The sequence below is a fragment of the Amblyomma maculatum genome, chromosome 2 (genome assembly GCF_055883805.1).
Source record: "Amblyomma maculatum isolate TAMU_Amacu chromosome 2, ASM5588380v1, whole genome shotgun sequence".
Classification (NCBI taxonomy): domain Eukaryota; kingdom Metazoa; phylum Arthropoda; class Arachnida; order Ixodida; family Ixodidae; genus Amblyomma; species Amblyomma maculatum.
This window is the reverse complement of record NC_139345.1, coordinates 29,102,865-29,115,700: the sequence shown is the minus strand read 5'-3', so window position 1 is coordinate 29,115,700 and position 12,836 is coordinate 29,102,865. Positions and strand designations below refer to the sequence as shown.

Here is a 12,836-nt window from a genome sequence, read left to right as displayed (position 1 = left end):
AAATAACCGACCTTCACCTCTCAGCTTCCACCAAGCAAGAAACAGGTGTGGCTTGGGAATTTCCATGGCGTCGAACGAGCAGTGCTGACATGAGCCAACAATCGTGCTTGGACGATGCGCAATCTCTTCTTCCAGTGGCTTCTCACAGTTGGTAGCCAAATGAGGAAGGAGGACAGGAAGATCTTAAAGATCAACTGTTCGGTGCCTCTTATCAATGTTTGCTTGACGAATTTGCGGCTGACATTCTTGTCAACGAATTGCACTTTATTACTGCAGCCTCTGGATCAGGGGATAATCGAGCGTAAAGACTGAATTTCGGAGGTGCCTTGTTCAGCATCTACTGATTAACCTGCGACTGAATCAGCCAACAGCAATAAACGTCAAGAAGGACGCGGCAATGCTTACCGGGTGTGAAGCTGAAGGCAGGGTTACTGAAAGAAGACAACAATGCATCCAAATTGTTGAAATGCAAGAGAAGCTCGTTGTAGACCCTTCAGTAGCATTCGAGGACTATGCGAAGTGGGAGCGTGCACGGCGGAGCCAACTACCGAGAACATTGTGATATGTCTCGAACTGCACGGGAAGCTGCACGCCTACCTTGAGGCTTCTATCAATGTGCCCGAGGCTTTACACAGAAATATGGATGACATAGTCATTTGTTTTGCACCGTTAGTGCTCCATGCAGCAGAACAGGATCAGATTTTTGTCAAATAATTTCTACATGTCCAACCCTGTGTATTTATTGGTCAGAGATGGCTATATTCAAGTGTTTACACTGCTGTAGGGCTGAGGTAGGTCGTCTCTTTTCTCCACTCTAATTATTCCACGCTAATTTACAAGATTTTTACTTCCTTCGAAATTCATTATAATGAGGTTTGACTGTACATGTGCAGACAAAAGTAAACGGAGCATGCTTTTTCATTGAAATTAAATCACGTCTTCTACACAAGAGATAAGGAAACAATATTGCCTAAGTGAAAAGGCACTGAGATCTACTACTGGTTCACACATACCAAGACTGCCTGTTTCAATCATGCAACGCGTGAGAAATTTTAGAAGGAAATTGCATGCTCCGTTTACTTTTTTCTGCACTGGAACATTCGCATTACAAATATTCTTCTTTAACTTACCTTGTAGGTTCTACTTACTTTCAGCAGTACCTGTGCTGCTGGTGTACCACAGGGGTTCAGATATGTCCGAGGAAGGGAATCTGATTTAGCCATAAGCTTAGCTTGAATAGCAAGCCTGGTATGGCGTAACTCTGGCACTGTTCTGCGGGGGGGGGGGGGGGGGGGGGTTACAGAATGTATTTGAACAGAGCCCGTAATTTTTTGTTTAATCCAGGTTTTCGTTGCATGCAGTTACTGCATGAAGGCTCGAAAGGGCAATGCAGAACGGAAACGAAAATAAGAAATAAATGAAATCACCTTGAAAATAATTACTTTGAATCCCCCCTTGCTCAAATCCCTGAATGTGGAGAAATGTCTCGTGAGTTACATCACTTCTACAGTAGCCTCCACCAGCTTTGCTGTGCCTTGTACAATGCAAGCAGATGTGCCTATAAGTGGGACTCTGTGAGAGTGGGAGTCACCATGGCCAGGCTATAGGAGAGCACATGGGTGCTGCTAGAGCTATACGGGCCACTGAGGCATGCATTTCACGCATGTTCCTGCCCTCTGCTGTAAGCCACCAGTCTCTCGGTGTCATGTTGCCGGTGCTCACCGTTGCCCTTCCCACTCTCGAAATGAGGCAGCTATTGGTGGCAGAATCTCGCAAATAACCACACAGCGGTGGTGATGGCGTACTGACCACCCCCTGTCTTTTTTTCTGTGCTGTTATTTTCCGCTGCTTTTGAGCATGACTTCTAGTGCCACTTGGTGTGACATTCCTAAAGTGGAAGCAGCAAAGGCGCTGCTGCATTAGCCACATAGATTTGCCTGCAGTGTTGGAGCATGATGCTTTGTCAGCAACGGTTGCTCATTGTCATGGCAGACGTTTCTCTCCCACCAGTTTATGTTCTGTAATCGTGGAACTATCGCGCAGTTTGCCAAATTTCGACTATGTACCCCGTCGGGGTGGCGTAGTGGTTAGGGTGCTCGACTACTGTGCCCAAGGACGCGGGATCGAATTCCGGCCTCGGCGGCCGCTTTTCGATGGAGGCAAAAAGCTAGGCGCCCGCGTGCTGTGCGATGTTAGTGCACGTTAAAGAACCCCAGGTGGTCGAAATTTCCGGAGTCCTTCACTACGGCGTCTCCTATAGCCTGAGTCGCATTGGGACGTTAAACCCCAAAACCAAACCAAATCAGAACTAGGAAAAGCGCAGTAAGCATTGCGAGTTTTTACCACTGCAGCACCTTTGTTACATGTAGAGTTCTCATATGCATGGGCTTCAGTGGGAGTGGCACTGGGGTGCATTATATTCTGGCTCATTTTATGAACACACAATCACCAGTCATTGCTTAGAGAACTACAGTGGGATTTAAAGGTAATGCAACTCATGCATAAATTTCATGCAAAAAAGGGTGCTTGTGAACATCATAGTGCAAGCAGCACAGTAAAAGGGAGCACTTAGGCTTGTGTGTCTGGAACAAAATATCAGTTTCGTTAATGTTGATATAGTTGGTGTAGAGCTAAACATTGGTGTCACAAATTGTAAATGCCTGATATACCGTATCTACTCCATAATACTCGCACCCTCAACATTAGGCGTCAAAAATTGGAATTTCTTTTTACTCTCATAATCATCACACCACCAATATTACCACCGCAAGAGTCGTCTGCTAGTAGTAACAAGCGCCATCTTTGGAGCGCTACTGAACCTAGCTGGCCTCGTTGTGTGCATGCGCTACCAGGCGATGATAGCATGCTCAGGTAGATCATCCTCATCATCATTATATGTTATGCTCGTCTTCCTTTTTTTTTTATCTCCATAATGCTCGTAGTTTTTTGCCATTTTGCGAGGTGTCTCCATGTCTTGTTGTCATTGTTCCTTCGTTCCGTCCGTGTTACTTGGTTTGTTCCGTCTACAGTGTCCTTGGTGCCGCATTGCTGTGGGGCGCCACGCAAATTATACAGCTGCTTTGAGTATGCGCTACAGCATAGCAACCACGCTGTAGCTCTGCGTAGTACGCTACTGAAGACAGCGATTACGTTGTCGACACGGACTCGGATCAAGTCTCTGGTCAAGAGTAGAACTATATGGTCTGCTGTGAGCATTATAATACAAAATGCGGGGAGTGATGATGAGGCTTTGTTTGGCAAGTGCTTTAGCAATTTGTGCTTTTGGCTACCTTGTACTTTTATAACAAGGATATGTTCTGTTTGAAAGTAATGTTTTGGTTATATTTACAATAGCTGACCTAAGAATCTCGATTCACACCTATTTAAATTTGCTTTTAGCGCTCCGAAATGTTTGCTTGAAAATTTTTCCCACATTATTATCGCACCCCCCAACTTAGCATCAATTTTCTGCGAAAAAAAGTGCGAGCATTATGCGAGTAAATACGGTATCAAAGGTCACACAAATGTTTGCTCAAGGCAGCGGAAGGAATAAGAGACTAATGCTGCCAACTTGCAGTGCATAGTATTTGCACATGTGGCTCTGCAGTTGTGTGGTTGTTTTTATTTATATTCAGTGTACATTTTAGTGTGGGGCCTGCACGCACTGCACGAGAAAAAAATGGTGCGGTGTGTTTGTATATATGTGCAGTGCCTCATTTGACTCAACGGTGCGCCTCTGGGAAGTGGATCGGGGGGTGTGCTTGTACACCCTAACAAAGCACACCGAGCCTGTGTACAGCGTGGCCTTCAGTCCAGATGGCAAGTTCCTGGCCAGCGGGTCGTTCGACAAGTGTGTCCACATCTGGTCGACACAGGTGGGCCTCCTTAGTGCAGTCCATTTTCCTTGGCCAACCTCAAAATTTTATTAAATGAAGCAAAGCTGCACAGCAGTTTGGAGGAGAAAGCCGCTTAGTTTCATTTGTGATTTTCTGAGCTGCACAGGTCGGTGTTAGCTGGGCATTGCTTGTAGTCTGATACTACTAAAGAAAAAAAAAAAAGCAGCAGATAGTACTCAAAGGAGGCCCTTCAGCCAATGGCATAGACCGGTTTTCATGGTGCTTCGGTTAATCTAATTAAGCTCTGGTCACCTCCCTTTCATCTGCTGCTTCCTGCATTGCCACGATAGCAGGTCTGGGGGGATTGTTCACGACGTCACGAGGATCAGTTGCACTTGTAGGGCAAAAGCTGCTTCTTTCTTGAGTTGTGTCCGACTATAGCCAACCAGGAACAATTGTTGCATCATTTTCGACTATGGTAAATGTGTTGCTGAGCCTCTTCATTTTAGAAGATGTCGTGGTGTTCCGGTGCACATGCACTAAGAGTGTGTACTAAAAGCACAAAAGGCAATGTAACCAGGGTGATGTTCTCACCTGCTCACTGTCCTAGGTTGCAGGCCACCTCTAGAGAGGCCATTGCCCCACCGTGGTGGTGCAGTGGTTACAGCACTTGACTACTGTGTCCAAGGACACGGGATCGAATTCTGGCCGCTTTTTGATGTAGGCGAAAAGCTAGGCGCTCGTGTGCTGTGCGATGTCAGTGCACGTTAAAGAACACCAGGTGGTATAAATTTTTGGAGCCCTCCACTACAGCGTCTCTCATAGCCTGAGTTGCTTTGGGACATTAAACCCTACAAACCAACGAAACCTAGAGAGGCCATTGAGAAATACCGTTGGCTGGGTAATGTCCCAGAAGGGTTTCTTCATGAATGTAAAAGCAGGAGGAAAACCACCACCCCTGCACAGTACAGAAACAAATCCAGGCAGACTACAAGGTCTGGCATTGGCTACCACATGCAGTCATTCATAAGAATATCTTGGCTGCATTCACTAAGGAAACGCACTAAAGAAACAGCAGAAGTGAAATGTCGCCACTACTGTGTCCTTTTTCCTGGTGCTGGCTGCAGAAGTTGGGGCTTGTCCTTTACTGGCAGTAACGATGACGTTTCATTGTTCTCGGGGCTTTCTTGCATGGAATTTCGTACAGGGGCATTAGAACCTTGCTTGCAGTAAACTGCATCCCATTTTGCCTTTCATTGATGACTGTACAGTTTCAGTACCTTTTTAATTCAAACTCATTCGGACCATGAGAAATCTTAAAGACTAATTGAGCACAGCAAGAAATATAGCCAGGGCAAAAAATATTATTCCAAAAACATGCTGCGTACCACTCGCCTCGGTGGCTCGCTTGGCAAACTTGGCAGAGTGCCAAGGTGCTGCATGCCATCAAGAGGAGTGCCTGCAGTGGCAGCTTCCTTGGCGCAGTGCTGCACGTCCGTTTGAGCAAGTGCATAGTACTCCTGGTGCAGCGGTGACGTAGCGGCAGAACATCCGCCTCGCGTGCAAGAGGACCGTGGCACGAATACCGGTGCCGCGCAATTCTCCATCAAATCAAAAGAAAGAAGAAAAAAAAAATGTGCGTGTCGATGGAATTGCATTAGTCCTATAAAACTCCAGCCGTCGGTCACCAGCAGCTGCGGAGCAACTGACCACGGTGGTGGTTAGACCTGCGACGCAGTAGGGGATGCTAAGAATTTCTGGCTCCGCTGGATGGGCTGCCATTGGAAACTGACCCTGGCAACGTTTAACGCTAGAACCCTAGCTAGTAAAGCTAGTGCTGTTAGAGGAACTAGAACATATGAAATGGGATGTCATAAGGCTTAGTGAGGTTAGGAGGCCGAATGAGGCATGTACTGTACTTAAGGATGGGCATGTACTGTGTTATCGAGGTTTACCGGAGTGGCGAGAACTAGGTGCAGGTTTCCTTGTCAATAAGTATATAGCTGGTAATATAGACTAATTCTAAAGCATTAATGAGTGGGTGGCAGGCATAGTAATTTAGCTTAATAAGCGGTATAAGGTGAAGGTTGTACAGGCATACACACCTACACGTAATCATGATGACCAGGCAGTTGAAAGCTTCTACGAAGATGTAGAATCGGCAATGAGGAAAGGAAAGACGCAGTATACTGTACTAATGGGGAGGAATCGTAGGGGAGAGTTACTAGTTGAGTTTGCAGAGCGCAATAACTCAAGAATCATGAATACTTTCTTCAGCAAACAGAAGAACCGGAAGTGAGCTTCGAGAAGTCCTAACGGGGAGACTGAAAATGAAATTGACTTCATACTATGTTCTAACCCCGCCATTGTGCAGGGTGTAGAGGTAATCGGGAAAGTGCAATGCAATGACCACAGGGTAGTACGGTCTTGAATTAGTCTAAATCCGAAGAGGGAACGAAACAGATTACATAGTAAGAAAGAAGTCCGTCAACGATATCATTACTGAGTGTGCTGTAGAAGTAGGCAGTAGGATAATTAGAGAGGATACCGGTAAGCTGTCTAAGGAGACGAAGGTTTTAAGAAACGCCAATGAGTTTCCAATCCAACCGACCAGATAGAATTGGCAGATATATCAAAGCTAATCAATAAGTGCAAAGTGGCTGATATAAGGAAGTATAACATGGAGAAAATTGAGCATGCTGTAAAGAATGGGGAAGCCTTAAAGCGTTAAAGAAATTGGGCATAGGCGAAAATCGGATGTATGCGCCAAGGGACAAGGTGGGCAGCGTCGTCACAAATATGGACAATATAGTAAAAATAGCCTAGGAGTTCTATACTGATCTTTACAGTAGCCAAAGTAATCAGGACAATATAATAAGATTGGTGGTAGGTTAAATCAGTCGGACGTTAGTGACGAAGGATGATGTTAAGGAAGCGTTAGAAAATTTGAAAAGGAGGAAAGCGGCTGGAGGGGATCAGGTAATTGTATATTTGTTGAAGGACTGGGGGGATACTGTGCTAGAAAGACTGGCCACCCTGTATACGCAGTGCCTGGTGTCATCGACGGTACCGGAAGCATGGAAGAACGCAAACATTATCTTAATTCATAAGAAAGGGGAGGACGCTGAGGACTTGAAAAATTCAGACCAGTCAGCTTACTGTCTTTTACGTATAAGGTATTTACTAAGTAATCACTAATAGAATTGGAACAACTTTAGACTGCAATCAAGCCTTTCTCTCAAACTGATGTCACCTCTTAGTGGTTTTAGTGCGCAAATGTGTATAGTATTTGGTGCGGCTTGGAAAAGATGCTCTTCTCACGCTTCTAGCTTTTTCTCCTTTGAAGTTTCGGCTGAATTTGGGTAGCGTGCATGCCTTCCCACTTTCTGCCACCTCTCTGATAATGTACCTCTGTTGTATGCAGAGTGGAAACCTGATCCATAGCTACAAGGGCACAGGTGGCATCTTCGAGGTCTGCTGGAATCAGCGGGGCGACAAAGTTGGTGCCAGTGCATCAGATGGCTCGGTAAGCTCTGACCTGTCCCTGCATGCAGTGAAGGGGCATGGCCAGGGGAAACCTTTCGTTAGTGCCACATTGATCCTGGGGTAATAAAATTGTGAGAATGTTGGTGAACATGAGGGCACATCCTTGCCGATCCTATGACACCACTTCAAGAATGGCATCCTTTTTTGCCACATCTTACTCTAGAATCTAGTAGTAGAAACAGTAGAAACAGTAGAAACATCATATCTAACCCTATGCGCAGTTCAGAAACCTGCCTTCTTTTGCCATAGAAGCCACATAAAACTGCACATGGGATTAGATATGATGCTTGAAGGCATGATGTGTTTCCTTCCATATGAATTTCAGTCGAGAGTCTGCGCTTGTTGGTGTACCTTTCTCGTCCTTGTTTTGTGTGTGCCCAGTATACCTTGAAGATATGTCTGACCGACTCGCCCAACAACGCACTCTTCCAGAATATAGTAGATAATAACCGCGCACGCAATGAGCCTTTAGAAGCCATACTGAGAAGAAAATTGCACAAACGAATTTAAAATTAACAGAATGGGAAACAAAGAATGCCTTGACATGCAGATGGTTCTAAGGGTGTGATAAAAGTACAGTAAAAGCTCGTTAATTCAAACTCGAAGGGGCCGAGAAAATTGTTCGAATTAACAGTCGGGCACTACTGGAATGAGCGCCATCGTGGCCCACCGTGCTGGCCGAGCCCACATGTTGACTCATTACCACGAGTAAAGAGGGCTAGCGCTACTGCACATTTACGGAGGGCGATTCCGATAATTTTTGCAATCGAGCCCCAACAGCGAATGAACGGGACTAATCGGTCAGTCATGCGCCGCAAACAAGAGCAGGAATGCATTCGTGTGAGTAGCGAGCTTCAAAACATGTTTATTTACACAGAAAAATAATCGGTAAGGTGCGTTTGCTTGCGTTTCTTGTGCCGCGACTCCACAAGCATCGACTGCAGCTTGCCTAAGAGTTCCAGCACAGGATCCGAATTCTCATCGGCGGAGAAGTATCGCGCAGCGAGATCGAGCGCCGACGCTACTTCACATGCACTAGGGGGTGGCACCGGATCGTCGCCTTCGTCGGACTCATCGCTTTCAGCCGTGTTCGCCATCCGTGAGCCCTGTGGAGCACATGCAGCTGCGTTATATCCTCATCACTCAAGAGCCCAGACGTCTCCACACCGTTGTCAACGTCAACGTAGGCTTCAAAGGCGACACCCTCCGACAAAGCCGCATAGCCACGGTCGAGCACGACGGAGTCATCATCAGACGAAGCCTCCGCGCTGCATGCTTCTGGGCCTCACCGAAGCCACACTTGCGGAAACAATTTTTGATAGTTTCCGGCTTGACGGTATTCCATGATGATGCCAGCATGTGGACAGCTCCAAGCAAATCGATGTCGTACGACTTGTCACTGTCCAAACAAAGAAGTCTCTCTAGCCTGCATAGCGTATTTAAGTTCTCAATAACTCCAAGATCCATAGGCTGGAGCACAGAAGTCATGTTTTTAGGCAAAAATGCCAAGCGGATTGCTGCCAGTCCACTCACGTCACAATGAGCTGTACAGTTGTCCACGAACATGAGAACATTCCTGTTCTGTGCAGCGAATTTCCTGTCTAGCTTGCCCAGCCAGTCGGTGAAAATTTCCCGTGTCATCCACGACTTTTTGTTTGCGGTGTAATCAACAGGAAGCGTCTTGATGTCTTTAAAACAGCGAGGCTTCTCTGCCTTGCCGATCAAGCAAGCGGCACCGTTCCGTGCCCGTCGCATTTGCACACATCATGACGGTGATTCTTTCTTTGCTTCTCTTTCCGCCAGCACAAGTGTCGCCTTTGTAAGTGACGGTCTTGTTGGGGAGCAATTTGAAATACAGCGCCGTCTCGTCAGCATTAAATACATCGCTGAGCGCATAATCAGCGAGGAGTTCCTTCAGTTCACTGGAGACCCACTGTTCACACGTTTCCTTGTCGACTTCAGCTGACTTTCCACAAACATTTCTAAATGTCAGCCCGTGACGCGCCTTGAAACGCGACAGCCAGCCTTCCGACGCGCTGAACTCGCTGATGCCCATTTGGCTGGCAAAGACTACAGCCTTCGCAGCAATTATGGGCCCGCTTAACGGAATGTTCCGGCTGCGAACTTCTTTTATCCATGCCATTGCGGCACTCTCCACTTCGGGATGGGCCGACGTCCGTAGCCTTTTGCGAGAGGGCTCTATAACGTCTTTACGAAAGGTAGCACTGATCGATTCCTTGTTCCTGAGATACGTTGACAGCGTGCTCTTCTTGATGTCTACTTTTTGGCTATATCCGTCTTGGATAGGACACCACGTTCCACCTCACTCAAAATCTCCATTTTCATCTTGAGGTCCTTTGCCATGTATTTACCGCGGTTTGTCATGGCTGTCACAATCGATGAGTTGTCGCTGGCAAAGCGGTGAGGCAACGAAAATGGTAAAACTTGGACCACCGCGGCACGAACAAATGCACGACACCGACAACTGCGTTGTGCACACGTGACCGCAGCACAAAAAGAAAAAAGGCTTGTCAAAAGCGCACCCAGCAACCGCGGTGCAGCCAAAACCTGCAACGGCTTGCGCCGGACCGTTGGTGTGATGGAGCCTGGCGGCACCCGGCAGCGAAAACCTGCTACGGCATGCACCGGAATCTTGCTGTGACTGTCTAGTGCGCACCTCGTCTCGCGCGCGCGGGCAGATCTGAAAGATTTTGTTTTTTGCATCTTTAGTAATCTTTCTGCGCATTGTACACGGTATGGGCCGACTTCTGTCTGCGAGGAGCTGTGTGAGCCACGGGCTCCTAGTTCGAATTAACCGTTGTGGATACTGGCATGTTCGAATTATCGGGCGTTTTCTCCTATTGAAATACATAGGGCCTTGCCGGGACCCGAGCGTCAGTTCGAATTAACGAGGTTTTACTGTAATGGAGTTTAAGTGTATACAGTTAAGCCTGGTTATGGTGAAATTGTAAAATGTCCGCAATTTTTCGTTACATGCAGTTTTCGTGTGAAGACCTAAAAGGGCAATGTAGAACGAAAACCAGATTAAGAATTGATATAAGGGAAACCACCTTGAAAGTGTTTACAGTAAATCAGAATTATGCGAAGTCATAGAAGTGGCGACGATCGCGCTGATAGCATGGCGTTAATGTGGCGGCAGCCTCTACCTCCTCTGCGGCTCGCATACTCAGGGAAAGGAGATGGAGAGGGAATCAGTCTGGGGGAGAGCGTGCGTGTTGGCGGCGCTCGCCCACCACCGTTGCCCCAGGAAACCAACTTGTGTCGCCAGCGCACTCCGCTATTCCCTCTGCCGATGCAGTGGAGCCCGTGAGCAGCCCGTGGCAACGATGAACGCTGCTCGCCCCGCCTCTTTTTTCTGTTATTTTTTGTCGCTTTTAAGCATGAACTATAGTAGTGCCATGTTTCGACAGGAAAAGCAGCGGAGGCTGCTGCGTATGCCAAGGAGATGCGGCGTCAGCGCTGAAACACGAAGCACTGTATCAACTGTGGTCGCTTGTTGCTATAATAGGCAATCCTCTCACTTCAGTTCATGTTTTATTGTCCTGAAATTTGTGGGATTATGCCAAATTTCCAGTGACTCGGCACTAGCTAAGAGATAGTCGTTGCCACGAATCGTTATATCAAGGTCAACCGCCACGACATGTTCGTTACATAGTTTTCAAATACATACACTTCAATGGGGGCGGCGTTGGAGAACTGAAAATTTTGTAATATAGAGGAATTCGCTACATGGAGGTTCGTTACATAAAGGTTTAACTGTATGACACATTGTTTTTAGAATACTTGTGAATGGATTTCAGCAGTGAAACTTCAGGAGCATAGAAAAGCATGGAGCATAGAAGCATGGAATTAGCAATCAAACCTTATCTGATCTTTATTGTAGGAGTTGCTTGAGAATGAGCTGAGAAGGAGCAGAGTGCATTGATTTTGGTATCTGCTGCACAGCTTCTCTAGGGAGCTAATGTTAAAGAAGCAGTGCTGTCAACATGCTTGTGATGTTTTTCCAGGTATTTGTTCTTGACCTGCGGAAATTATAACAGCCTCATTGGAGTGGCTGCGAAAAGGGAAGGAATCAAAGGTGGCTCACCGGAACCCTGTTCTGCGGGCTGTCTCCATCACAGCTACACGCGGAGACATCTCTCTTCCATCTGCTGCAAGCCCGCCCGAGTGGTCTGCGTTTTAATAGTTCAGTGCCGCATACCACAGAGCTGGGCTGATGCGTGCCTTGGTGCGAGTGAGTGCATTACACACAATTGCTGCCCTCGAGGAGTGGGCGCTTGGGTTGCGCGCAAAAGTTATTTGTTCATGTTGAAGTGGGAACTTCAGGCTGGTGCCGTCTCATGTGTTGTAAATAGCATTGGGGTTTCTAATGGGAGGAGGGTTGGTCAGCATATTCTTTTTAACCTCATGTAGATACGTTCATGTGTACATGGCTCCTCCAAAGCATTGTCGTTTAATGACTAAAACTTGTCGGTATGTACAGTAAATGGCGCCGTCAGAGAAGGATGGGATTCCTTTTTGTGATCATTACCAAGTAATGCGGCTGGACATGTTGGAAAGGTTGCAGTTGTGACTCTTAAAGTGACCTGAGGCAAATAAATATTATTACCTTGGTTCCTTGTCTGATGTGCATGACTTCGACTTGTTGGCATAAAAGAAACCTCTGCGCATTAGGCTCGGAGGGGGTTTATGGGAAACTGGCTGTAGTACCAGACTACAAGGTTTGGATGCTGCATTCCATGGTGTTACAATTTTCTGTTTTAGGCACAGCACATACTGTTGCTGCAGCCTGCAAACCAGTTTACAATTTACGCGCACTTCACGCATTTTAGCTGGGGAGTTGGAGCGACCACAGATGTTCCCAGTGAGAGCACGGTACAAAACGGGTAAGCAGTACTGCGCATGTACTTCGCATTTGGTTAAGTATGCAAATCGGCTGTAATTTTTTAGTCATTAAAGATAATGTGATATCACTAATTACTGAGTTACGTTGATGACTTAATCAGTTTGACCAGATTACTGCTGGCTAAATTTTCGAAATTGCCGCCTGACCGGATGTGACTTCACATTAGCTATATAGTGTGACAGAATCGTGGCCGACAGTATTAGTCGTTAAAGGCTTTCGCCTTTAATCGTCGGTGTTTCAAACACTTTATCGCACTTTAGTGGTCCAAAGTGCCCCCCAAGAATTTTTGAGGCAGGCTTTCGCCTCAAAAATTCTTGGGGGGCACTTTGGACCAATAAAGTGCGATAAAGTGTTTGAAACACCGACGATTCATGCTTTACACCTGCCGCTGCTGTGCGGTGCGACGGAGGAAGCGCCAAATGAAAGGCGCAGCACGGATGCCTATCGGGGTACGCTTGAATCGCCTAGTGAAGTCATCAGTCATGACCGGACGCGATGTCATGATGACGTCACTCGATAATGACGTC

At 46.8% G+C, this 12,836-nt stretch overlaps 1 protein-coding gene across 2 annotated transcripts in view; it reads left to right on the top strand.

The window, feature by feature from the left end:
• The window catches only part of ebi (transducin beta like ebi), a 37,243-nt gene extending 25,224 nt beyond the window's left edge, over positions 1 to 12,019 (top strand). For both annotated transcript variants that reach the window (XM_084593632.1, XM_084593631.1), the window contains exons 10-12: positions 3,710 to 3,875; positions 7,261 to 7,362; positions 11,411 to 12,019. In XM_084593632.1, coding sequence (XP_084449758.1) covers positions 3,710 to 3,875; positions 7,261 to 7,362; positions 11,411 to 11,440 — 298 coding nt within the window. In that variant the 3' untranslated portion in view covers positions 11,441 to 12,019. The remainder of the gene's footprint in view (positions 1 to 3,709; positions 3,876 to 7,260; positions 7,363 to 11,410) is intronic.
• Positions 12,020 to 12,836: the final 817 nt, after the last annotated feature.